Source organism: Balaenoptera ricei, chromosome 16 (assembly GCF_028023285.1).
Source record: "Balaenoptera ricei isolate mBalRic1 chromosome 16, mBalRic1.hap2, whole genome shotgun sequence".
Taxonomy (NCBI): domain Eukaryota; kingdom Metazoa; phylum Chordata; class Mammalia; order Artiodactyla; family Balaenopteridae; genus Balaenoptera; species Balaenoptera ricei.
The window spans coordinates 13,646,916-13,674,715 of record NC_082654.1 but is presented as its reverse complement, the minus strand read 5'-3'; the positions used below and the strand labels follow the sequence as shown (position 1 = coordinate 13,674,715).

Sequence of the window (27,800 nt, the reverse complement as noted above, 5' to 3'; positions counted from 1 at the left end):
ATAGGGATATCTCCTTTACATATGGCAAAAAATAAATAAACTTCAGGTTAGACCAGCAGTTCTCAAATATTCTGTTCACAGCGCCCCTATACATTTTAAAAAATTATTAAGGACTCCAAAAAGCTGTTGTTTATATGGGTTATATGAATTCATATTTGCCACATTAGAAACTAGAAATAATACTTTTAAACATAAGACTACAAAAGCTCACATTCCATTAGCCTTCAGGGTGATGATGTCATCGCATATCAGGAAACTCCTGGAAAACTCCATTGTACACTTATGAGAGAACGAGAGTGAAAAAGGTGAATAACATGTTTGTATTATAATGAGAATAGTTTTGACTTGGTAGACTGCCCTGTAAGGCTCTCAAGGTCCAAAGGGGTCCTCAAACCATACTTTGAAAACCATTAGTAACAACTCTTAGTCATGGCAAATCTTCTTAAATTCCAAGTTGTAACTCATTATTTTACTTTAAGTACATTGTTTCTCACACTAGATGAAAAAAAAATCTTGAAGGAAGGAAGGACTGTTTTATTTATTCCCTCATTGCACTAATTCTCTTTGCAGTGCACTGTGCCCTGGACAAAGATGGTACCAAACATTTACTGAGTAAACTGAATCTCTTCTGAAATCTAGTGGATGGGGGAAAAGAAAACATCTCATGCCAAAATTATCACCTCCTTACTATGTAAAGATAAGAAAGATGAAGTATATAAGACAGAGGTCTGTCTTAAGTCAGTTAGCTGTATTGAACAGACAAAAACTCCATTCCAGATATGAAGTAAGAAACAGCAAAAGATCTGAACAAGAGAAATGAGGCAAAAGTTAATACTTTAAGGTTATAAATGTCCAGCTTTCCCCTCAATTTTCTCTAACCAAATAAAAGTAGCAAAGCATTTTCTGAACTATAAATGATTTTTAATATTATCCATATCTATGCTACACTTAGTTCATAACCAATCACCTAACTAAAGTCAGAACTTATTAAATGAAAATATATTAAAGATGATTTGTACCTGCACATTTAGGAGAAATTCCTACATTAGACCTATGCAGAAATAACAGAGAAGTGAATAATAATGCCACCTCAACATTTACATAATTCTTTTCTCTAAGAACTTTAAAAACTTTAGATTTTTGTTTCATTCAGTATCAAAAATTACAAGTTACATGACTTACCCAACTATACACTAAATCAAGAAATCCAGAGTCAAGTGGATTAAGGTTTTACTGAGCTCTGACCGCCACAGCAACAGTCAGCTCTACCCACCACCAGAGCCTCCCATCAAGCCTCTTAGATAGCCTCAACCACCAGAGGGCAGACAGCAGAAGCAAGAAAAACTACAATCCTGCAGCCTGTGGACCAAAAACCACAGATACAGAAAGATAGAGAAGGTGAAAAGGCAGAGGGCTATGTACCAGATGAAGGAACAAGATAAAACCCCAGAAAAACAACTAAATGAAGTGGAGATAGGCAACCTTCCAGAAAAAGAATTCAGAATAATGATAGTGAAGATGATCCAGGACCTCAGAATAAGAATGGAGGCAAAGATTGAGAAGATGCAAGAAATGATTAACAAAGACCTAGAAGAATTAAAGAACAAACAAACAGAGATGACCAATACAATAACTGAAATGAAAACTACACTAGAAGGAATCAATAGCAGAATAACTGAGGCAGAAGAACGGATAAGTGACCTGGAAGACAGAATGGTGGAATTCACTGCTGCGGAACAGACTAAAGAAAAAAGAATGAAAAGAAATGAAGACAGCCTAAGAGACCTCTGGGACAACATTAAACACAACAACATTCGCATTATAGGGGTCCCAGAAGGAGAAGAGAGAGAGAAAGGACCAGAGAAAATATTTGAAGAGATTATAGTCGAAAACTTCCCTAACATGGGAAAGGAAATAGCCACCCAAGTCCAGGAAGCGCAGAGAGTCCCATACAGAATAAACCCAAGGAGAAACACGCCGAGACACACAGTAATCAAAGTGGCAAAAATTAAAGACAAAGAAAAATTATTGAAAGCAGCAAGGGAAAAACGACAAATAACATACAAGGGAACTCCATAAGGTTAACAGCTGATTTCTCAGCAGAAACTCTGCAAGCCAGAAGGGAGTGGCATGATATACTTAAAGTGATGAAAGGGAAGAACCTACAACCAAGATTACTCTACCCAGCAAGGATCTCATTTAGATTTGATGGAGAAATCAAAAGCTTTACAGACAAGCAAAAGCTAAGAGAATTCAGCACCACCAAACCAGCTGTACAACAAATGCTAAAGGAACTTCTCTAAGTGGGAAACACAAGAGAAGAAAAGGACCTACAAAAACAAACCCAAAACAATTAAGAAAATGGTCACAGGAACATACATATCGATAATTACCTTAAACATGAATGGATTAAATGCCCCAACCAAAAGACATAGACTGGCTGAATGGATACAAAAACAAGACCCATATATATGCTGTCTACAAGAGACCCACTTTAGACCTAGGGACACATACAGACTGAAAGTGAGGGGATGGAAAAAGATATTCCATGCAAATGGAAATCAAAAGAAAGCTGGAGTAGCAATACTCATATCAGATAAAATAGACTTTAAAATAAAGAATGTTACAAGAGACAAGGAAGGACACTACATAATGATCCAGGGATCAATCCAAGAAGAAGATATAACAATTATAAATATATATGCACCCAACATAGGAGCACCTCAATACATAAGGCAACTGCTAACAGCCATAAAAGAGGAAATCGACAGTAACACAATAATAGTGGGGGACTTTAACACCTCACTTACACCAATGGACAGATCATCCAAAATGAAAATAAATAAGGAAACAGAAGCTTTAAATGACACAACAGACCAGATAGATTTAATTGATATATATAGGTCATTCCATCCAAAAACAGCAGATTACACCTTCTTCTCAAGTGCGCACGGAACATTCTCCAGGATAGATCACATCTTGGGTCACAAATCAAGCCTCAGTAAATTTAAGAAAATTGAAATCATATCAAGCATCTTTTCTGACCACAACGCTATGAGATTAGAAATGAATTACAGGGAAAAAAACGTAAAAAAGACAAACACATGGAGGCTAAACAATACGTTACTAAATAACCAAGAGATCACTGAAGAAATCAAAGAGGGAATAAAAAAATACCTAGAGACAAATGACAATGAAAACACGATGACCCAAAACCTATGGGATGCAGCAAAAGCGGTTCTAAGAGGGAAGTTTATAGCTATACAAGCCTACCTCAAGAAACAAGAAAAATCTCAAGTAAACAATCTAACCTTACACCTAAAGAAACTAGAGAAAGAAGAACAAACAAAACCCAAAGTTAGCAGAAGGAAAGAAATCATAAAGATCAGAGCAGAAATAAATGAAATAGAAACAAAGAAAACAATAGCAAAGATCAATAAAACTAAAAGTTGGTTCTTTGAGAAGATGAACAAAATTGATAAGCCAGACTCATCAAGAAAAAGAGGGAGAGGACTCAAATCAATAAAATCAGAAATGAAAAAGGAGAAGTTACAACAGACACCGCAGAAATACAAAGCATCCTAAGAGACTACTACAAGCAACTTTATGCCAATAAAATGGACAACCTGGAAGAAATGGACAAATTCTTAGAAAGGTATAACCTTCCAAGACTGAACCAGGAAGAAACAGAAAATATGAACAGACCAATCACAAGTAATGAAATTGAAACTGTGATTAAAAATCTTCCAACAAACAAAAGTCCAGGACCAGATGGCTTCACAGGTGAATTCTATCAAACATTTAGAGAAGAGCTAACACCCATCCTTCTCAAACTCTTCCAAAGAACTGCAGAGGAAGGAACACTCCCAAACTCATTCTATGAGGCCACTGTCACCCTGATACCAAAACCAGACAAAGACACTACAAAAAAAGAAAATTACAGACCAATATCACTGATGAATATAGATGCAAAAATCCTCAACAAAATACTAGCAAACAGAATCCAACAACACATTAAAAGGATCATACACCACGATCAAGTGGGATTTATCCCAGGGATGCAAGGATTCTTCAATATACGCAAATCAATCAGTGTGATACACCATATTAACAAATTGAAGAATAAAAACCATATGATCATCTCAATAGATGCAGAAAAAGCTTTTGACAAAATTCAACACCCATTCATGATAAAAACTCTCCAGAAAGTGGGCATAGAGGGAACCTACCTCAACATAATAAAGGCCATATATGACAAACCCACAGCAAACATCATTCTCAATGGTGAAAAACTGAAAGCATTTCCTCTAAGATCAGGAACGAGACAAGGATGTCCACTCCCACCACTATTATTCAACATAGTTCTGGAAGTCCTAGCCACGGCAATCAGAGAAGAAAAAGAAATAAAAGGAATACAAATTGGAAAAGAAGAAGTAAAACTGTCACTGTTTGCGGATGACATGATACTATACATAGAGAATCCTAAAACTGCCACCAGAAAACTGCTAGAGCTAATTAATGAATATGGTAAAGTTGCAGGATACAAAATTAATGCACAGAAATCTCTTGCATTCCTATATACTAATGATGAAAAATCTGAAAGAGAAATTATGGAAACACTCCCATTTACCATTGCAACAAAAAGAATAAAATACCTAGGAATAAACCTACCTAGGGAGACAAAAGACCTGTATGCAGAAAACTATAAGACACTGATGAAAGAAATTAAAGATGATACCAACAGATGGAGAGATATACCATGTTCTTGGATTGGAAGAATCAACATTGTGAAAATGAGTATACTACCCAAAGCAATCTACAGATTCAATGCAATCCCTATCAAATTACCAATGGCATTTTTTACGGAGCTAGAACAAATCATCTTAAAATTTGTACGGAGACACAAAAGACCCCGAATAGCCAAAGCAGTCTTGAGGCAAAAAAATGGAGCTGGAGGAATCAGACTCCCTGACTTCAGACTATACTACAAAGCTACAGTAATCAAGACAATATGGTACTGGCACAAAAACAGAAACATAGATCAATGGAACAAGATAGAAAGCCCAGAGATTAACCCACGCACCTATGGTCAACTAATCTATGACAAAGGAGGCAAAGATATACAATGGAGAAAAGACAGTCTCTTCAATAAGTGGTGCTGGGAAAACTGGACAGCTACATGTAAAAGAATGAAATTAGAATACTCCCTAACACCATACACAAAAATAAACTCAAAATGGATTAGAGACCTAAATATAAGACTGGACACTATAAAACTCTTAGAGGAAAACATAGGAAGAACACTGTTTTGACATAAATCACAGCAAGATCTTTTTTGATCCACCTCCTAGAGTAATGGAAATAAAAACAAAAATAAACAAGTGGGACCTAATGAAACTTCAAAGCTTTTGCACAGCAAAGGAAATCATAAACAAGACGAAAAGACAACCCTCAGAATGGGAGAAAATATTTGCAAATGAATCAACGGACAAAGGATTAATCTCCAAAATATATAAACAGCTCATTCAGCTCAATATTAAAGAAACAAACACCCCAATCCAAAAATGGGCAGAAGACCTAAATAGACGTTTCTCCAAAGAAGACATACAGGCGGCCACGAAGCACATGAAAAGATGCTCAACATCACTAATTATTAGAGAAATGCAAATCAAAACTACAATGAGGTATCACCTCACTCCTGTTAGAATGGGCATCATCAGAAAATCTACAAACAACAAATGCTGGAGAGGGTGTGGAAAAAAGGGAAACCTCTTGCACTGTTGGTGGGAATGTAAATTGATACAGCCACTATGGAGAACAATATGGAGGTTCCTTAAAAAACTAAAAATAGAATTACCATATGACCCAGCAATCCCACTACTGGGCATATACCCAGAGAAAACCGTAATTCAAAAAGACACATGCACCTGAATGTTCACTGCAGCACTATTTACAATAGCCAGGTCATGGAAGCAACCTAAATGCCCATCAACAGACGAATGGATAAAGAAGTTGTGGTACATATATACAATGGAATATTACTCAGCCATAAAAAGGAACGAAATTGAGTCATTTGCTGAGACGTGGATGGATCTAGAGACTGTCATACAGAGTGAAGTAAGTCAGAAAGAGAAAAACAAATACCGTATATTAATGCATGCATGTGGAACCTAGAAAAATGGTACAGATGGGCCAGTGTGCAGGGCAGAAGTTGAGACACAGATGTAGAGAATGGACATATGGACACCAAGGGGGGAAAACTGCGGTGAGGTGGGGATGGTGGTGTGTTGAATTGGGCGATTGGGATTGACATGTATACACTGATGTGTATAAAATTGATGCCTAATAAGAACGTGCAGTATAAAACAACAAACAAAACAACCAATACTAAACTTTCATTGGGTTATTTGTATGGAAATATGTTAATATAAATGTTTCAGACATTACATGAAATTTCTAAAGATCTTATATTTGTATTTGTATGGAAATATGTATGGAAATATGTTAATATAAAGGTTTCAGACATTACATGAAATTTCTAAAAATCTTTTATTTGTATTTGTATGGAAATATGTATGGAAATATGTTAATATAAATGTTTCAGACATTACATGAAATTTCTAAAAATCTTATATGTTCTGGTATAATGTTATAAGTAATAATCCTAGTTATTACTTTAAAATGTATATCTCAGAAATAACTAATTTTCTTGTCAACTGCATTATTATGAGCTTTCATCAAATCTTTAACTGTGGTCATTTTTAAGTCTTTTGTCATTTACAGACAGTTCTGGGTGTACTCTGATGATTTTGCAAATATGTTCCTATAAAAGGGTTTCATCTTCAAGAAATTCATGGAAAAGACTCTGACAAGTACAGGTTTCTGGTAACTGACTGTACTGCTGAACTGAATGAATAAGCATTTTCAGAACTCTAATGAAAAACTGATGAACTCATAAAAGTGCTAACAAAAGATCAAGATGAAAAAAAAATTAATTACATGGGACTGAGTGAACTGATGAGGATGAGTATAATTTTTGTGACTTTCTGTCTGAATTAAAAAAAAAAAATCCCACAAGGACTCAGAGGCAAAGAATATACAAATCAATTTTCACTGCAAAGTAAAGGAGCTGTTACAGTGGAGGATTACTGGACTGAATGTCAATATTATGACATAGTATGAGTGTGTTTCATGTTTGGTAATTGCAATCATTGTTGCTTTTGTTGTGGTCATCCATGTACAATGCTTGGTGTCAGTCTATTTATCTCTTGTAAAAATAAAATACAGTGTGTGTGTGTGAAAAAAAAAAAAAAAAGAAAAGAAATCCACAGTAAACAGATGTTCCTCATCATATAATCCTACTATTTCAGGGCAAGAGTCTGAGTTACTTTCAAGAAAAACCTTAAGAGCACAGAGGCTCCAACAATTATTACCACAGATTCTGGTCTAAAATGCTTGTTGACTGGCATGAATCTCAGAATGAATCCAAATCCTAACTCTATAATACTAAAAAATTCAAATAGTTTGAATAATTTACTCAAGTATTTTAAGTAAGCAATTTACCCCCCAAATGGCTTATAGTTTAGATAAATTGTATTCACGGGCTTTACTACAGATTAAGATTGTCATGAATTTTCTCCTTACACTTCACTAATTTCAAAATAGCTGAACTAAATTCAATCTGTGCTATCTACCACTCCAGCAACAGTAAACAAAAGGAATCATATTTTGCTACAAACATTTACTTAAATTCTTCCCATGTCAAGAGTCTGCAATTCTAGTTCTGATTAAAATCCAAAGTTAAATACTGAGAACTAATAACCTTTCCAAATATTAAAATAGATGAGACATAATCTTTGTAAACTTTCCAAAAATAATATTGTACTTAATAATGGTGAGAACAAAATAAAATTTTCAGTGTATTATAAAAATAATTATCATACAATGAAATTAGCTATGGAAGAACGGCTCTTAACTTCAGCCTCGGCAAGTTTCACAGAACTAAAAGCTTTGAGTTATTTACTTGCTTGACCAAATAACTAAGGTAGCGAGACTGTGTAGTCAGCAACCACATTCATCCTTAGTAATAAGTATGAGTATAATCTAAGATGCATGAAAAGCTATTGTGTGAAAAGAACGAGTGAGCACACCACACCAGATGCACTATTTAGTAGATACTGATGTCTGCATGAAATAGCTGTACTAAGAAAACAACACAATCATTTTTCAAAACAGAGATTCTTATAGCCAGCTACTAAACAGAAATAATATCTCCCCCATTATTGCTACTTAAGATTTTACAGCAAAGAAAACAATAGTCACTTATAATTGCAGATTATATAGGAGGATATGGAGTTGATCCTAGCAGAAACACCATTTCTAAACATACTTAGGTTACAAATACCTATTCAACTGGCACATACCTCACCAATGAAACAAGTACACATAACAGGTACTTAATACAAAAGAATAAACTCAACTAAAACATCTTTACTATGCTTGCTAATCAGCATTTTTGTTGTAAGTACATATCACGAAGAATTATGCTGGGGAGTGGGAAATTGTGTAGCTTTTTTTTTTTTTTTTAAATCAAAGTTATGCAAATCAAAGCATGGGCATTCCAGTAACCCACCTACCATATCATCAGCTCCATTCTCCCTGCAATACATGAAGAATTTATGAGCATAAAGACCCAATGTGCTGATTAGGGAAGAAATACATGTTCTAAAGCATTCTGCTGGTTTCAGGAAAACTGGTAATTATGCACCAAACCAGTGAAAATAAGTTTTATTGTTATTCTATATCAGTCCAAGGGAAGGATGATAATCTGCAGTTTATCAATATTGGACCTTTCCTAAGAATGTGAAATTAAAAACCAAGGCTTCTGGAGTGTCAGAGAAGGCTGCAAACACATTTGTGTTTTGTCTTTGTTTGTGTGTGGGAATGAGAGGAGGAGAGATGGTGTCAGTTGGGTGCCTGACAGACCTTGAAGTCAGCACTGTGAACCGTTGGAAACCTCAATCAGCATCATTCGAGTGCGTGTGTGTGCCTGTGTATGTGTAGGGGAGAAGGCATTCCTCTTCAATACTGCTTTTACAATCAGAACTGGGTTATATATCATCAGTCTGTGTTTATAATGACAACCTTCAACCATTAAAAAAAAGGTTAATATGTTCTATACATTCTATTTAATGAAATTCAATGAACAGGTATTCTTTAGACAGACTAACTTCAAAATCCCAGGACTTCAGTTACAAGGCTGAGTTCATTTTGTGAAAATTTATTAACTGTATACTTACGATTTGAGCAGTTTCTGTATATACACACAGAAACATACACACACACACACACACACTATGTGTCAGTAAAAAGTTTGTGCAAAAAAAAAAAATTCTGCGTTTAACAGGCTAGTGTACTTTTTTATATAGGATAGACAAAAAGTGATACGGAAGCAAGGAACTGAAAAGTGAAAGGATGAGCTCTTTGGCTATCTGTGGGAAAAACATTCTTGGAGAAGGACTAGCAAAGGCCTTGTGATGGGTGCAAGCTTGGAGTGTGAGAACACCCAGGAGGCCAGAAAAGAGTAAGTGAGAGGAAGAGTTATAGAAAATAAGAGTTACAGAAAATAAGGTATGGCCGAAAGTGGAGTAAATCAGTAAATGACTTAGACCCATGCATAGTGCCTGGAGAAATGTCTATGTTATACCTACAAACTAATTTTCAGGGTCACATTTATATTATACTCCCCACTTTATTATTAAGGAGAAAAGGATGGGGAGATGGAGAGGGAGGGGGAGATGGGGAGGGAGGGGGGGATGGAGAGGGAGGGACAGAGGGAGGGACAGGCACCTCCTCAGCATATAAGAGGCTTGTATTTGTGTGTTTGAGCATAGAGCTGGGTGTACAACTCAAACTTAACTAAGAGACTAAGGGAAGATAAGGCCTTTTGTCCAAGGCCTTTTTGCACGGTAGAGCACTGAATTCAGGTATACGTTAATTCAAAACTCTATCTACTGGAATAGACAATTTAAGTACTTCTCTATAGCTTCAACCAAAAGAATGAAATAATTCCATGGTATTGCAGTCTCTACGTAGCACCTGCAGTTCTACTCATTTGAAGGTAAATATTTAACACTTACACCTCATTTTTCCCTAGTACAAGTACAGTAAGTATGTGGTTTTATGGGAGTCCTAGCAATTTGGCAAGAGAGATTTTGAAACTACTCTGTAAAACTTCTGCTAATGACCCAGTAGTTGCTTTATGACTTTCCAATGAAGTGTGAAGTGCTCTCATGCCATGCCCAAAGTGTTGGTAGGTCCTATGACTCTAAAAAGGAACAAAGGGATTTAACGGCACTTGTTTCCTGGTGACACTGTTCTGAGGAAACGGAGAATGTGAAGGGAAGAAATGCTGTGTCAGTATTTAACTTCTAAAGGAGATATTTAGTGGTAGAAACTAACTAACTTGTTCGTATTGAACAACTGATTCAGAAAGTCTCAGCCTGTTATAGGGAATCTTACTAAGAGAAAAAAAAGAGACAGGTTATACTTTCTTGGACAGTGAGAGGTTTTTTAGAAATACCTGAGCTGAGGCTTCCCTGGTGGCGTAGTGGTTAAGAATCCGCCTGCCAATGCAGGGTACACAGGTTTGAGCCCTGGTTGGGGAAGATCCCACATGCTGCGGAGCAACTAAGCCCGTGCGCCACAACTACTGAGCCTGCGCTCTACAGCCCATGCTCTGCAACAAGAGAAGCCACCGCAATGAAAAGCCTGCACACCGCAACGAAGAGTAGCCCCCGCTCTCCACAACTAGAGAAAGCCTGTGTGCAGCAAGGAGGACTCAATGCAGCCAAAAATAAATAAATAAATAAATAAATTTAAAAAAAAAAAAGGAAAGAAATGCCGGAGCCATTGAAGCCATACAAGAAGGACAGCAAAAATATTAAGTGCTTAATATTTGTTTCAGCAGGTTAGTTTTAGTTATATTTATAGAAAGTTGTATCCCTCTGTCTGTGTTTACTATGCAACGGGAAGTTAAGGACCCCAGACAGGTTTCCAGGGGACTAAAAATTCCATGAAATTAAATTGTTTATGCATTTTTCTGCAGAGAGTATCCACAGTTTTCATTAGCTTTCCAAAAAGGACCCTCAAAAAAAGGTTTAAAAGTACCTTTCAACATATAAGCGTACACGTTCCTTTTTTGTACGCACTTAACCATAGTTTTTTGTTTTTTAGGGTTTTCTGTTTAAGGGTTTAGAGCAGGAATTAGCAAACCATTTTTTATAAAGGGCCAGACAGGAAATATTTTAGAATCCGTGGGTGCATATGGTCTGTTGCACATTCTTCTTCTTCTTCTCGCTCTCTTTTTTTTTGAGCAACTTTAAATGTAAAGTTAAAAAATGTAAAAGCCATTCTTAATTTGTGGGTCTAACACCAGCTTGTTTGCAAACTCCTGGTTTATTCAGAGTAACCATTGATTTATCTCTGCAGAAGTAACACAGCATGGCTTTGGGAGTCCAGGACTTTTTTTTAAAGGACTTTGAGAAAGTCACTAACCCCCTCAAAGTCTCAAGTTTCCACATCTTTGTAAAAATGATATAGGGACCTCTCCTACACAGTTCCTTTAACTATTAAGAGAGATAGCAAGTGTATGGAACTGCACACACATTGCCTGGCATATAGTTAGCAAACTGATTTTATTACCTGTGCCTCTATCTCATATGATAAATTAGTAATATTTATAAGTCAATATTAAGTTTTTGGTCAGGCATGCTCCTCCAATGCAATCTACTTTATAATGATCTGCTTTGGCTACTACTTCTACTAACAAAGTGGGGCTTTCCCGGAAGCCAACAGACCTGTACACTACTGATTAGAATCCAACAGTTTCCTCATAATTACTCTTCTCCTTTCAATATGTAAATCAAATTTCTAGAGCAAAGATTTAATTTTCAATATATTATTTTCCATCTGAAGTGTTTTAAATGCCTAAATCATAATAATCCAAAACAGCTTAAGAAAACCCAACTTGCAAGAAGTTATTAAAACCAACACTAAACTGGAGCATACTTAGGTGTACCAAGGAACCTAAGGTCACAAAATATTATACAACACAAAGTAATCAAGTATTTGCCTAGCAGAGACACTGATCTCTCCTCTGTTTCTCACAAAACTGAAGGTCTTAAATGTATCCAAATGTCATTATAATGAGCTTTAATTGTTCATTGTTTTCCCCTGGAAAACTAACCAGCTTGAAAGCATGAACTCTGTTTTAACCATTTTTTATCACTGTACTCTCACACAACAGGAGGTATGGTAGTCTTCAGGAAATAATTACTGAAAATAAGTGTCTATTTTTAAAATGACAACTATCTAAGGTAATGATCTTACAATTCCATTTATATAGAGATACTCATCTGAGCAGGAGTACAGAAAAAGCACAACAGATAAAAAATTAGCAAATACATTACATTATTACTCCAGAACAGCTAGCGTGATACCCCAATGTCCTTGTCTCCACTCTCCCAAAGTATCAAAGGTGAGTTATATTTCCTACTAACATTAGTAAGTAAAACTATGATTCCTACAATCACTAAGGAATTTTAGCAGCTATTTTAAAGTATTTTCCAGCCTAAGCAAAGATACCTTTTAGAAGCTGTCTATATATAGAAGGAAAAGTATGAAAGCGTAAGTGAATAAACACAGCACATTACACTTAACTTTACAAATGATTTTGTCAGCTTTCAGCGAATTTATTTTGAAAGTTTTTAAGAAGACATCGATTACTCGAAACTATCTTTACCTCAAATAATCAGTAAAATTTAAAATGTTATAATTAACATTAAGAATAAATGTTTTTCTTCCTCATCTCAGAAGACCAAGGAAGAAATAACACAATTACAAGCCACATTATAGAGTATGAGGCTTTCCAGATCAAGCCTAATTTAGTTCTCTGAAATTAATGGTATATTTAGAGAAGATGTAGATAAAGATGCTAAAAGACCCTATCTAACTAAATACAGTTCTGTCCTCGCCTCCTCAATCTCCAGTCACTAAGAACATGTGAAAGTTTTCTACACATACATACTGGAATATTTTCAAGAGTAAAAGAACAAAACAGTTATGACAAAACAGTCATGTTCAGAAGACATTCCATGAACCTGAAAAGTGAAGTTTCCCCCAAATATTTGTTCCATACTCATTCATTAAATTCAAATAGTGTCAATACGTAGATGCCCCCTTATTTGTAAGTCAGAGAAGTAAACACATATATAGTTAATTAATGACCCAAACCTTGCACTAAAGCAAAAGTCCACCAAACTCAAGGTAAAAGCAGCCACTGTCTACTTACTATCACTGTACTGCAGAGAAACGAAAAATGTTTCAAGGGATTTTTAAAAGATTTCTAACAGAATGATTTTTCTAACATGCAACATTATAATGACAATGTCTTTTATAAAATAAAGTTGCTCAGTGAAAGTCTCTTCAAAGATATAATGTTTAAAGAGGGATAGAAATTATCACCCTCTACTATCCAGCTGTTAACTAACTCTTCCCATTTCGATGAAGAGCAACAGTAACGCTCCTCACTTAGTAAGCATCTCAAGTTTACATTGCCAGGCCAGACAAGTACCATCAGTAAATGTAGCAAGTGGGTGGGAACTACAAGCTACACGTAAGAGGTTCCTGCAGCTGCTACTAGACTCCATCTCTCCATCTTATTATTGCTATGACAAATGCAGGCCTAGTGCTACCAGATCTTCCAAATTTTCCTAAGAAAAGCCAGAAATCCAAATCATGCAAAATTTTCCATTTTTAAATGTTGGCAATTAAGAAATAAGAAAACCACAGTGCAGGCCAAATTCAAAGTACCTACAAACTGAATGTGGCCTTTCAGTATGCAACGACTGCTAACTACACAGCAATAATACCCAAGGAACAGAAGCATCAGTAAGAATCTCAAACGTCTGACTCCCAAACCCTAAACTCCTCAGGACTATTACTCAGATTTCATGTTGAAGATGGATTCTCCGTGTAGTCAAGAACACTGGTGGTAATCCTCCTCTCTTGAAGACTAATCTTTGACTAATAATAATTTTAAAAACACTATGGCTTTTACTATTTTAAAGTATACATTTTAAGAAAAAAATCAAAACAATGAACACTGAGGTGGTGAAATCAGAATATTAGTAAAATTAATAAAATTAGAATTATAATATGTAGAAAATGTATACTTATTAAAAAATACTATAATGCTTACAAACTGTGTTAGTTGGGTAAAATGTCTATCATCTGGGTCCCCAGAAAGCAACCAATCACTTGAGCTCCCTTCTCATCTCTTTATGAGACATCAGGAACAGGTAGTCCTGATGGGCCACTTTTACTTTAGCAACATGAAAATAAAAAACAAATGAAGAGGGGGAAGAAGTGACAACAATGTTAATTGGCAAGGTGTTTCTGTTTTATAATAATTTCAAGTGCCAAAAGATCCTAAGTCTCAATACAATTTTCTTTACTGCTTTAGCTCTACTAAGTAGATTAGATAGCTAAAAAGGATAAACTAGCAAGACCTTCTATTTAGAAATAAAATCTGCTGGATTAAAAAAGAAATGCTAAGTGGGGCAGCACCCAAAGATTTAACCTTAAGATTTAACCTTAAAAGGATCCTTTCTCAAAATTTCCAAAATTTTTTTTTAAGAAAAAAAAAAAAAGCTTTATAGTCATACTCAGAGTTCTCAGTTAATTTGGAAGGCTACCCCCACATATATTATTTTGATGACCTACTTAAAAAAAAAATCCTTAAGAACAACACAGCAGAGTTTAAGGAAAAAGGGCAGCTTGGCTTTATCAGAACTTGACAGCTGTGTGATTTTAAGCAAGTTATTTAACTACTCTGGGCACTATCCCCTCATCTATAAGATAAACCATAGCTACTTTAACTCTCATGATGAGAACTGTGATACATCTTAAATGTATTTTAATTCATTCTCTTAGCTGAAACTTGAATCTGTACCACAACATCAGTACTTTAAAAGATTCCTGGCAGAACAGCTACACACAGATGAGAGAACTCAACACTTCCTGAAGCAGCCCTTTTCATCCTCACACTTCTATCATTTTCTTTTACTAAACTAAAATCAGCTTCCTAGTTACTTCAACCCCATCAATCACATTCTAGTTTAAATCTTATTAAGTATAGCTAATTCAATTCTCACTAAACTCCAACCTCCGTAAGGATTGAGACTGTTCAGTATTGAAACCCCAGCACCTAGAACAATGATAAGCACATAGCAGGTGTACAATAAATATTTACAGATTGAGTGATACGTTCTGTACAGTATTTACTGATTGACCATTGAAATGCCTTCGAATATAAAGAGCACAAGTGTGTATACTTCTGGAGGTGATCATTTAATGTTTAAGGTTTAAAAGTTGAAATATCATACATAACCAAACACGCATGCTATGTTTTTAAAAATCCCTTTGGATACAGTAAATAAAAGCAATTTTGCTACATTTTAAATGATGATGCTATTCAATGATACAGATGATAAAGTTCCTTCAAAGCAATAAACCTATTAATGGCTCCATAACTCCTAATCATAATTTCCTTCAGATTTAACTGAATTCCAAGTCTACGTTAAAAAAAAAACCGCCTCAAAATGACATGTACCCTCACTACCACTGGCTATCCTGCAAATAACCCCCAAATAATAACTTAGTCAAGTTTTATCACCTGAAAGTTACCCAGAAAACATGAGAATTGAAATTGTGATAGAATTATCAAAATCTGTAACAACTTTCTCTCATGACTTTCTTAGCCACACACTGCTATAAACACCTCTCTGCTTAAACACTAGAACTCATTTATAATTTAGTCACTTATATTCCAGAGCTGAAAGAGTAGGTTTCATAAAATTATGTTCTACTTCACAGAACAGGAAATCAAACAGTGGATGACCAGTTCACCATCCTCTGCAAATCTATGGAAATATTTCCATTATAAATTTCTCCTGCCACCTGACGGTTTTAAACTGTCACTCTGTGCTATTAGCGTAAACAAAACACAATTACTAAGGTAAATCTGCCACATAACACAAGTCAATACTCCATCCCAAACCCAAACATAAAATATTCCTGAATTATTTGGGTCACTGATGCTTGAAACTGTGGTAGAAAATCAGTGATCTAGAAATATGTAACTTCCACTAAAGGAAACTAGGTAAGGCAAATACCAGATTGACATAATTTTATAGTAAAGAACAAAATCTAAAAGGGTCAAACGTTTTAATGAACACAAAATTAAAGGAGGACAGAAAGTAAAATTAAAAATTCATCTGTTTTGGAAGAAATAGCCATACATGACCCTTTCAACACCGACAAGCCTTCCCAGACCAAAGTGGATGAAGCCTCTAGCCCTACAAAACTTCCTGTCCCCTACCACTTCTACGATATTTAAAAAAAAAACCAAAACCCTTGTACATTAATCAAAATAGTATACTACAGAAAATCAAACCGCCAGATATAGGGAGACTTTAAAACAGTTAAAATCACTACCAATCTTTAAAATACTATCTGCAGGGCCACTTCGGGTACTGTGGGAGGAACTCAGAGCCAGGAAGAGCTGGAACGTGAGGGGCAGTCTGGGTCTGTGCTACAGAACCTACCCCCACAGGGCAGATGCCATTAACACAAAATGTACAGAGAACTGCAACGCGCAGAGGCTCCCAACTCGTTTCCAATTTGCAGTGGAAGAGTATTCCTTTCCAACAGACACTCCCTCTACCCTGAAAGTTGCCGAGGCAGCACAGCAAAACGGGCCTGCAGTTGCAAAATACAACAAGCCCGGGGCTACCAGCACACTCTTCACGCCTGCACTTTGTGTCCAGGAACGACTTCTCAACGTGGCCAAGGTGATGCTGCAGAGCTGCCCTCAATGCAGCAACCACGGACAGGAGTAGTTTCTCAACAGTCCCAGAGCCGTCCCGGGGAGGAGGGTGGACTTCCCTTCCATCTTCAGTACGCTGCTTCGACCCATGCTGACAGCGCCTTGGATGCCCAAGAACACACGAAGAGGTTTCTAGCTCCCATGAAGGCCCTTCGGAAGCGAAGAACGTAGGCACTACCTGTCTTTATCTAGGGCCCTGTCCAGGGCTGGGAAGAGCCCTGGAAAGCGGGGACTGGGATTCAGTCGCTGCCCTTCCCACCCACGCAGGCGGCAGCGGGCCTCCAGGCCCGGGGTCCCAGCAGCCAGGCCCCCGCGCCCGGGCGACCTTTCCCCCCACGCCCCTCTCACCTGATCTTGTAACTCGGAAGAGTGTGCTTGCGCTTGATGACTTTCTTGAGCTGGTTGACGATGATGGAGGTGAGCTGGGGCATGGGCCGCCCTTCGAACTGGGAGCGCACCTCGAAGTCGATCAGCGGGTCCTCCACGAAGGAGAAGAACCAGTGGGTGAAGGGCACGCGGGTGAGGACGAAGCGCAGCCTCCCCACCACCCGGGACAGCTTGACGAACAGGTAGGCGGACTTGCCGAAGACCAAGTCCACGTCGATGGCCAGGTGGAAGCCCCCGCTGTACTCCACCTCCGCCTCGAAGGCCAGCTCCTCGGGGGAGGTGGCGGGCAGCGCCTCTCCCTCAGGAACGTCGGGCTCCCCGGTGGCCGAGGGCACCACGGGCCGGAGGAGCCGGATGGTCTTGATGAAGGGCACGGTCTCGCCCAGGAACACGTCCCGCAGACTCAGCCCCTCCAGCAGGCGCCCGGCCGTCTTGGTCTGCAGCAGCTCCTCGAACTCCACCTTGATCTTCTTGGTGACCCAGCGGCGGGCCAGCGCGGTGTCCCGCAGCTCCCGGAACAGGAACAGGATGGTGGCGTTGAGGAAGTAGCAGGTCTCCCGCGTCGGCGGGGCGGGGGTCTCGGGGGCCGGAGTCGTGCCGCCCTCGGGTGGCCCTCCGGAGGGCTCCTCAGCCCCGCCGCCGCCATAAAGGTACTCTCTCAGGGCCAGGTCCGGCACCGGCTTGATGTAGCGGAAGCCGTCGGCCGCGCGGGCGGCCTCGTCCGGCGGCGGCTCGGGCTGTTTGCGGTAAAGCAGCAGGAACTGGGTGAGCAGCGTGAGGAAGGAGCCCAGCACCACCGACGCCAGGATCATGAGCAGCAGCCCCATCCCGCCACCGCCACCGCCTCCGCCCGGAGCGCCCGCGCCCTTGCCCCCGCGCCCACAGCGCCGCTTTCTTCACGCCGCCCTCCCCCCTGCCTCCACCTTGAGGACATCGGGCGGCGGGGTCTGGGCGAGCGGCTCCCTGGGCCTCGTCCAGGGGGCTCCGGACGGCGCACTGCAGCGCCCCAGCCTGCGGCGGCCCGCGCCTCCTCAGAAGCTCCTGGAGGCGGCTGCTGTGGTGGCGGCAGCGGGGGCGGGAGGGAGCGGAACGGCGCCTTCCTCCGGCCGCCGCTTATTGGACGAACGGCGCGTGACGTCAGGAGCGTACTCGCTCCCGGCGGCGTCGCCTGGCAGCCGGCGCTCGGGCACGCGTACGCGGGTCCTTCTTCACCTCTCGGGCGCCCTTCCAACCCCGCCCCCACGCCAACATTCCAGTCCCCCGCGATACACGTGGCTGTCACTTCTGAAGCCGCTGCGCGGATCTGGGAGGATAACTGGGGCCACCGGTTGGAGGATAAGGAGGCCGGGCGGAGATGTCGTGGCGGCGCGTTCTTGACCCCGCTCATCCCGTTATCGTCTAATGCGCCCATCCCCCCTCATTGGCCGCCGTCCCTGTTACCCCTGCTGCAGTGTGATTCTTCCACTCCCGTCCCTGAGAATGGGCTGGCGGCTTTCCCTGCCGGGCAGCGCCGCAGAGGATCTGAGCTGGCCTTTCGGAGACTTCCCAAGCCGAGGACAAGATTGCACTGCCTCTGAGACCGCCGTCGCCGACCATCAATCTGACCAGCAGACGCTCTGCGTCCGCGGAGGGTGGGCCCTGGGAAGGAGGGACAGAGGAAAAAGGAGTCAGATGCGGACTAACTTTACTACCTAGGCGGATATTCGAGATTTAAACGAGAAGGACATAAAAAAAAAGAGCCGGTTTGAGGAATGATGAACTTGAGTGGGATGAACTTGCCAGATGATTGGAAGATGAATAATTACTGTCAAGCTATCGCAGTGCGTTAAGCCCCTGAATGTATTACCACATTTAGATCATTTAAGAGACAGTTATAGTTAGCCACCACGCATTTTACAGATGCAAACACTGGCGCAGAGAGGCAAAGGAAGTTGCCTAGGGTCACACAATGGTGCCTGGTTTTGTCTAAAACTAAACCCTAAGTCCTTGGTCACTACTCAGTACTAGGATACCAAGATTGCTAGAGTTGGAAGGGGGCTTATTGTTTCCATGGTGCACAGGAAGGGGGAGTTAGGAAGGGGGGGTGAGGAAAGACTTCTGGGAATTTTGCACAAAGTTGCACCTTAACCAAAGCCATACAGTTAATGAAGCCAGGTTGCCCAGCAACAATGTTATCCTCCTGCCATCTGGTTACTTCATAAATGCTTATGTGCTCCAACCACATAGACAACACAAAGATCCACCCTTAGTCCCACAAGGGTCAGATATTCCATACCTAAAAGTCAGGTTGGTTCTGGCTGGCCTTAAGGGGCCAGGGCAGGGCTCCTCTTTAGCCCTGGAAGATCCCCAAGCCAGTGACTGTCCTGAGTCTGGGTGATTCTAGAACAAAAAACAGAATTCTGACCCAACTAGAGCAGGTACAGAACTTTGGAACCAAGCCGTTCTCATCTTACTTACTCATCCCCAGGTGTGAGACCAGAATGGCTCCTTTGCTGCAAAAATGTTAGCCTGCTGAGAGGGCCAGGCTCAAAACCATCTTCCACATCCTATCGAAGTCCAGAGCCCTGCCGGGATATCTGGGAGCTCCAGGCAGCTTCTTTTCTTGTGATCATCTCTGGGCTGCTGTCTCAGTTCTACACTGTTTCAACCCAAATGGGAAATGTAGACCCTTAATATCCACCAAAAACCTTATTTATAATACTACTGCACCATTGTAATAAATGTCACAGAAGCTGGAGGTGGGGTGGAAGATTATCTGAGTAATTTTCACATTACTGAGATACAATATCCTCAAATTGTGTATTAATCCATTCTGCATCTTAAAATATTTTTCAACTACCTCCTTCCCCCACAAGAAAAGCTGGTGATTTTCCTGGGAGTGAGTTCTCAGTCTCACACTCCATCTTGCAGCCTTCTCCCTTTTCTCCCCTCCTCCTACCTCATTAGTAACAGAACTCCCATTTTATCATGAATGTCAATGCGTTGAGATAAAAGACACTTATTCCCCAATCTCCCTTACATCTAGATGTGTCAATGTTACTGGTTTCTGATATGTAAGAAGTTGTGTAGGACCTTCTGGAAGTCTCTTAAAGGGGACTGACTCAGCTGGAAGCTACACCATTTTGCTTTCCTCTCTTTGTTCCTCCTTCCAGCTGTCTGGAATGCAGTCATGATTTCTGGAGCTCCAGCAGCTACTTTGGATCTTGAAGTAACTTTGACAATGGAAGCCATATGCTAAAGATGGCAAAGTAGACAGATACGCCTAGATCCCTGATGACTTCTTGGAGCTACCATAGCAGCCCTGGATTTTCTGTTATATTTGGTCAAACCTAATCTTAATTGTTTCATCCAATAACCATCCTTCCCAAATTGCCCCCTCCTCTATGTTCCCTACCATTCACCCACCTGTCCAAACTTTGCTTGCCCTCCTTACTCCCCCTCATGCTTTTAATTCTATCTCCTTAGTATATCTCAGGTGTGTCCTCATTTCTCTAGCCCTATCACCAGGCCCTTATTTCAGGCCCTCTTCTTTTCTCTTGCAATGACTTTAGTTCTTCGTTATCTCCTACCTAGTCACTCTGCCTGTCTTGCCTCCTGTAATCATCCTCCACACTGTTGCTACAATGATCTTTCTCCAGTACAAAACTGATCTTGTCACCTTGTAGCTAAAAGTTCTTCAGTGGCTCCCCACAGCCATATTCATAATAATGGCTATCATACATCAAGAGCATAGTAAATGGGAAGCATTGTGCTAAGCACTTTAGAAGCATTTACACTCCCACAATTGTCTTTGCGGTAGGTACTATCATCTCCAGTTTATGGATGAGGAAACAGACACTTAATGCAGATAAATAACCTGCCAAAAGTCACTAAGTTAATAAGTGGAGGAGTGGAGATTTGAATAAACTCTAACCCCAAGGCCTCTCATTTTAGGTCAATATTCCTTTAGGATACAGTCCAAACTCATTAGCATCCTTTGTGAGCTTGCCTTTGCTTACACTTCAGCTTCTTCTCTCACTACTCCAGAAGTAGATTTTGAAGATTTTTTCCTGTCTTTATTTTTTTAGGTCCTTGTTGTTTATCTATTTTATATATAGTAGTGTGTATATGTTAATTCCAAACTCCTAATTTATCTCTCCCCCCCCCTCCACTATCCCCTTAGGTAACCATGTTTGTTTTCTATGCCTGTGAGTCTATTTCTGTTTTGTAAATAAGTTCCTTTGCATCATTTTTTTAGATTCCATGTATAAATGCTATCATATGATATTTGTCTTTGACTTACTTCACTTAGTATGATAATGTTTAGGTCTGTTTATGTTGCAAATGTCATTATTTCATTATTTTTTATGGCTGAGTAATATTCCATTGTATATGTATAACACATCTTCTTTATCCATTCATCAGTTGATGGATGAAGATATTATTGATGAATTTGCTTTCATTAAAGCCAGAAAGTAAAATTATAATAAATGCTGTTTGGGGTACAAACAAAATATTTAAACTTAATGTGAACTTTAATATATCTACTTTTCAAATTTACTATATTTTTTCAACTACTTTAATGTTCTGGAATAAACTGGCCATTAAAATGTATTAGAATGTATATACAGGGATTCACATGTTGACTGAAGAAAGACACACAACCTAAAAGTTGCAAGTTATGTTTTATTGGGGAATCTTACTGAGGACTACAGCCTGGGAGACAGCCTCTCAGATAGCTCTGAGGAACTGCTCCAAAGAGGAAAGGGAAGAGCCCAGATGAATAGGAATTTTTGCTGAAAACAAAACAAAACATGTAGTCAAACATCAAAAGATTACTGCTAGTCATGAAAAACAGACATCTCGAGTTAATGATTTTAGTGCTTTTCTATGTATGGGAAGATGCAAGAGTCTGGGTTCATTGAAGTTATTCCTTAGATATGAATCTTAACTGTCTAGGGCCAGTATCCTGTTTTTCTCCACCCTGAATTTTCCTCAGGGCACACTGCAGGGGTTAGCTGCAGTGCCTGATGACTTGATGGTGGGCAACATTCTTTGTTTACAGAAATGGCAGGCAACTTTTTTTGCCCACCCACATTTGTCCTTTTGCCTCAGGCTCTGGTATTTCTTGGCATGGCACTGTCAGATCCTGTCTTTATTTAAAATCTTGATGTTGTGTTTATCATAGATAACATATTATTTTTATTTTTTAGATGCTGCATTAAATGTTACTTATCTTGTTGATTGGTTTTTTTGGTGCCCCTTCAAATTTTCTGCCCAAGGTGAGTACATCACTCACCTCACCCTAATCCTGGCCCTGCTCTTCAGCCGTATGGGACTGTTTGCAGACTCCTAAACACACAATTATCTATCTTACTTCCCTTATTTTTGTCAGTCTTGCCTAGCACATGGTGGGTACTCCATAAATATCTGTGGATGTGAATGAATGCTTTTCCTTCTGCTCTTAACCCTTTGGTCCCCCTGCCCATTGTCTGAATAACTCCTACTTGGGGTTTTTTAAGACTGAACAGAAGGGTCACCTCTACCAGGAAGTTTTCCCTGACTGTTCACACCCCTGTCCCTCCTGACCTCATCTAAGTCTGGGTTAGGAGCTTTTCCATTGTCCTCAGCGCACTTTGAGGTCACCTTGGAAACAGCATTTCTTATCATGTTCTGAGATTCCCTGTTACTTGCTCGGAATCATGAGTCCACTTGTGAGCTTCTCAAGAGCAAAGACCATGGCTTTCTTGTCTCTGTACCCTCAGCCCGCAAAGCACATACTAGGAAGCATGCTCATAGGATGAATGGATGGCTGAATGGATGGAGAGATGGTAGAGTGAGATCTGCTTTATGATATAACTGGTAGCAAATTGCAAGTGGAGTCTGTATGGAGGGAGAGTGAGATTTGTGAAGAAGCTTTGTCAGAATCCAGACAAAAGTTGATCAGGGATTAGACTAAGGCAGTAGGTTGGATTTATGAGACATTTTGGAGGAAAAATCAATGGAATTGGTTGGAAATTAAGTGGATGGAGAAGAACTCAAAGGCAACTGAGGTTTTATAATTGAGTGAGTAGGAAGATGGGGGTTCCATGAACAAAGACAGGCAACACAGGAGAGCAAGCTATAGGCCTATCACCTACACATGGTCATGGACCCAGAGAAGAGAGAGCGCAACCATAATCAGATTCCTATTAGATAGATGAGGCCTTAATCAGTATTTATATTCCTCCTAAATCCTTCTCCAAACCATTCCACTTTTCTCTGTCCTCTGAAGTTGCTTCAGCCTGGGCCATTGTCATCTTTTGTCTAAATTCCTGCCACTGCCTTCTAATTGGTCTACCCACCTCCAACTTTCCTTTCCTTACTTTATTCACCATTCTCAGCCAAGTCAAATTAAGCTATTCTCTGCTTAAAATCTTTCAACAGCTCTCCATAGGCTTCTGGATGAAGTGCTGATTCCCAAGCATGATCCCTCAGGCTTTCACGATCTAGCCCTTTCCTACATCTTCCACTCCGTTTCGCGATATGCCCCCACTTGTGGCTGTGCTCCAGGATTCCTAAAGTTCTTGTGATTCCCCCTTGTCCCTTGCCCTTTCTCTTATCTCTAGGCCTTTGCACATGCTACTTCTTCTACCTGAAACTCTTTCCCTCTTCCCTTTGTAGGCAACTGCTACCCTTCAAGTTTAAATATTTATTTCTAGGAGACTGTCCCTGGTCCTAGCCTTAACTTGACCCCCTGCTACGTACTCATATAACAACCTATTTTTCCTGATGCTTGTGACAGAGACTGCTAGTTGCCTATTCACATTACATACAGATGTGATGACTGGAGCTGTAATGGCCATCTTACAATCATGTGGTAATCTTGAGGATAGATGCCACACACTGAACGTAGTTAAACAGAAAGACAGAAGAACCTTGGGACACTAATGATATTGAAGCTGTATACAACCTTGCAATCCTCACCTCTGGACTTCTTCTACATTTGAGAAATATGTCCTTTAAGCTGTCATGCTAGTACTTCTCAGGTCTCTGTTGCTAGCTACCAAATGCAATCCTGATAAAAGTTCATCACACCTTTTTGTTATCACTTGTACAATGTGTCTTATAAACCACAGTGTTTCCCAGTCCTCAACATAAATCTTGGAACATAGCAAGTGCTCAACTGATTTATTAAATGAATGAATATATTCACATGACATCCTCTCCACTTTTGGTGAGAAAGACCTACCCTATTCTCCTGAAACTTTGGGACCACTCGTTTGAAGGAAGAGGGTAAGGAGGAGGGAGCACTGATACCAGAATGCCCCAGTAGACTGGGAGAAGAGGCACTGCTGTTGGCTGTGCTCCCCTGCAAGGCAGAGGAAGGTAACTGTGGGAGAGAATAACAGGCTGCAGCAGCAAGAGGCTTGGAGACTGTAAGTCCTTGAGATCTATTGGTGGATCCAAATCTACTGCTGGGAATCAGTATAACTGTTGGGGTCCCAGGCACACTCACCTATTCTGTATTTATATTCACTCCTTAGGTGATCTAATCCAACGTCACGGCTTCAAATACTATCCATCTGCTGTGCTTCCAAATGTATTTAATCAGTCTGGACCCCTCCCTTGAACTCCTCTAGGAAACCCATATATCCTACAGCCTACTGGACATCTCCATTTGGGTGTAGAATGACTTAATGTGTGCAAAACTGAGCTGATATTCAACCCCACTGGTTCTTTGGGCAGGCTTCAGTTAATGGTGCCTCTGTTCTTCCAGCTACTAAGGCCAAAAGCCTTGTGTTGTCCTTGACACCTTTCTTTTGCTCATATCTATACCTGGTCTGTTGACAAGTCCTGTTGGCTCTATCTTCAAAATATATTTGGAATTTTACCACATTCATCATCCTGGTTCAAGCACAAGGTTGGACCTGGATTTTTGGAGTGGACTCTTAACTGGCATCTCTGCTTCTTCCCTTGCCACCCTGATGTCTGTTCAAACACAGATGCCACAGTGATTACATTAAAGGACAAGTCTGATCGTGCCACTCATCTGCTCAAAACCACCAGTGGTTCCTGTGGTGGGCAGAATAGTGACCCCCCCAAAGATGTCCACAGCCTAATCCTTAGGACCTGTATGTTGTGTTAGATGACAAAGGGGAATTAATGTTGAAGATAGAATTAAGGTTGCTACTCAGCTCACCTTATGAGAGGGATATTATCCTGGGTTATCCAGTTATGTCCAATGTGATCACAAGAGTCCTTAAAAGTGGAAGAGGGAGGCAGAACAGAAGAAAATCAGAGTGATGTGATGTGAGAATGACTCAGTCCACTATTGCTGGCTTTGAAGCTGGAAGGGGGTTAGGAGCACGAAATGTGGGCAGCCTCCAGAAGCTGGAAAAGACAAAGAGCCTCCAGAAAGAAACACAGCCCTGCTCACACTTTAATTTCAGTCCAGTGAGATGTGCTGGAAGTTGGGCTTTTGACCTCTAGAACTGTAAGAGAATAAACTTGTGTTGTTTTAAGCCATTAAGTTTATGGCAATTTGCTATAACAGCCACAAGAACTAATACAGTTCCCTGTCGCATACAAGGTGAAAGCTGAAGTTCAGCAGTGAAGTCCAAAGTTCCAAATGACCTGGTCCCTGTTACCTATCATCTCCCACTTTCCACCTTATTCACTCTTCAGCCACAGTGCCCTCTTGATCCAGCCATTAATCTACAGCTTTGTAGAGGAATGAATGATTTTGAAACTTCATTTTCCAGAAGAAAGAGAGGAGAGGTGACCTGCCCCTGGTGCCCCAGCAGGGACTTGAACTCAGGACTCCTGCCCAACTACCTGTGGGCTACTAATTCTATGGTACTTAGCTTTTACTTCAGCTTCCTCTCCAAGAAAGTCTTGTGGTTACATCTCCCTGGCCACCTACTGGTGTCTAAATTCTCCTCCAATGCGGTTATCTTTCTTTTGACCCTATTCCTTGCAGAGAGTAGCTCGTTTCTTGCTGTCTGAAATTCAAAGACAGAAACATTTTTCCTTGAAAAGGCAGGGGAAGATATTCCCAGGGCATCAGATTGTAGTGATTGAGACAGCCAACTTCCTTAGGAGGAAAAGTCAGGCCTGCCTTTCTTTCAGCCAAGGAGGTTTGCTGTATGGATTCCTGTTCATGCCCTGTAGAGTGATTTACATAGAAACCAGGACACATTTCTAAATGTTGTTGGCCTTGTCGATCTGAGTGCAAACAGCCTTCCTTATTTTGCTGACCTGGCACTTATAGTTCCAAAAGAGAAGGTCTGATTGATTAGCTTCCTTCAGTGGAGCCCCCAAACCCCCCTACCCCACATTTGTGCTGAGTCACCTCAGTATTGATCAGCCTGCCTTGTGTCCAGCTGATATATGTGTTGCAGGCTGCTCTGGGACTGATCTCTGGTCCGCTCAGCTCTGGCCACAAGAGCAGAGGTGGCTTCCTCTACAAAGCTTGTGGGCACTGGCCTGGCAGATATTACAGGCCTATTATGTCGTTTGGATTTTTTTTTTTTTTTTTTTGGTCTGCCTAGCATTGCTTTCATTTGGGAACTCCCCTTGGATCAGGGGTCTGCAAACTTTGTCTGTAAATGGTGAAGAGTAAATATTTTAGGTTTTGTGGGCCATCAGTTCTCTGTTGTAGCTAGTCAATTCTGCCATTGCAGCCAAGTGCAGCCATAGGCAGTAGATAAATGAGTGTGGCTATGTTCCAGGAAAACTTTATTTACGAAAATAGGCAGGGGGCCATAATTTGCCTACTTCCTGGTCTGGAAGGCCTGGAACCTTGCCCTCTATTCGCAATCCATCCTCCCTTGCCTCCGCTCAGAATCTTCATGCTCCAATCCACAGGGTCCCTTGCTCACAGGGCTCCCAGCCTGGAAAATTCTCCTGAACCTTTGTATGGCTAACCCCTACTACCATCTCGATCATTGCTCAAATGTCATTTCCTCAGGGAAGTCTTCCCTGATTCCCCTAGTACACTTTCCTAGGGCACCTACCGCTCCTTCATGGCATTTTAAAATCATCGTTGTAATTTTCAGTCTTTTCATGTTAATTTGCTGTCTGTCTCCCCACTAGGCATAAGGGTGAGGCCCTGTCTATTTTGTTCAGTAGCTGGCATAGTGCTTCGTGCATAGTAGTAACTCAGTGTGTATCTCCTGGAAGAAAGAGAGAGAGACAGAGAGAAAGGAAGGAAGAAGGAATCAGTCTTCTGAACTTGCCTGTTAAATGACTGAGCATCTAAGAGTAACAGAAATAAATGGGACATTCTACTTACCTGTGCATTGTTAAAGTCAGGAGAACAGGAAGAAATGGCAACATTGGCACTCCTCCCCACCTATTCAGACATCTGGTAGCCTTTGGTGCTTGGGCATGTTCCCTGGAGGTGACCTCACATCTCAGGTCTGACTGCAGAGTTGGTGGGGACTTGTCCTCACAGCCCTTTCCTCCAACACCCTGACCCTCCCGCATCGCCTTCCTTCTGTCC

At 40.5% G+C, this 27,800-nt stretch overlaps 1 protein-coding gene across 1 annotated transcript in view; it reads right to left on the bottom strand.

Moving 5' to 3' along the window:
* PDZD8 (PDZ domain containing 8) overlaps window positions 1–18,231 on the bottom strand; it is a 94,288-nt gene extending 76,057 nt beyond the window's left edge. The window contains exon 1 of the mRNA XM_059899129.1: window positions 17,297–18,231. Coding sequence (XP_059755112.1) covers window positions 17,297–18,162 — 866 coding nt within the window. The 5' untranslated portion in view covers window positions 18,163–18,231. The remainder of the gene's footprint in view (window positions 1–17,296) is intronic.
* Between the last annotated feature and the right edge of the window lie 9,569 nt (window positions 18,232–27,800).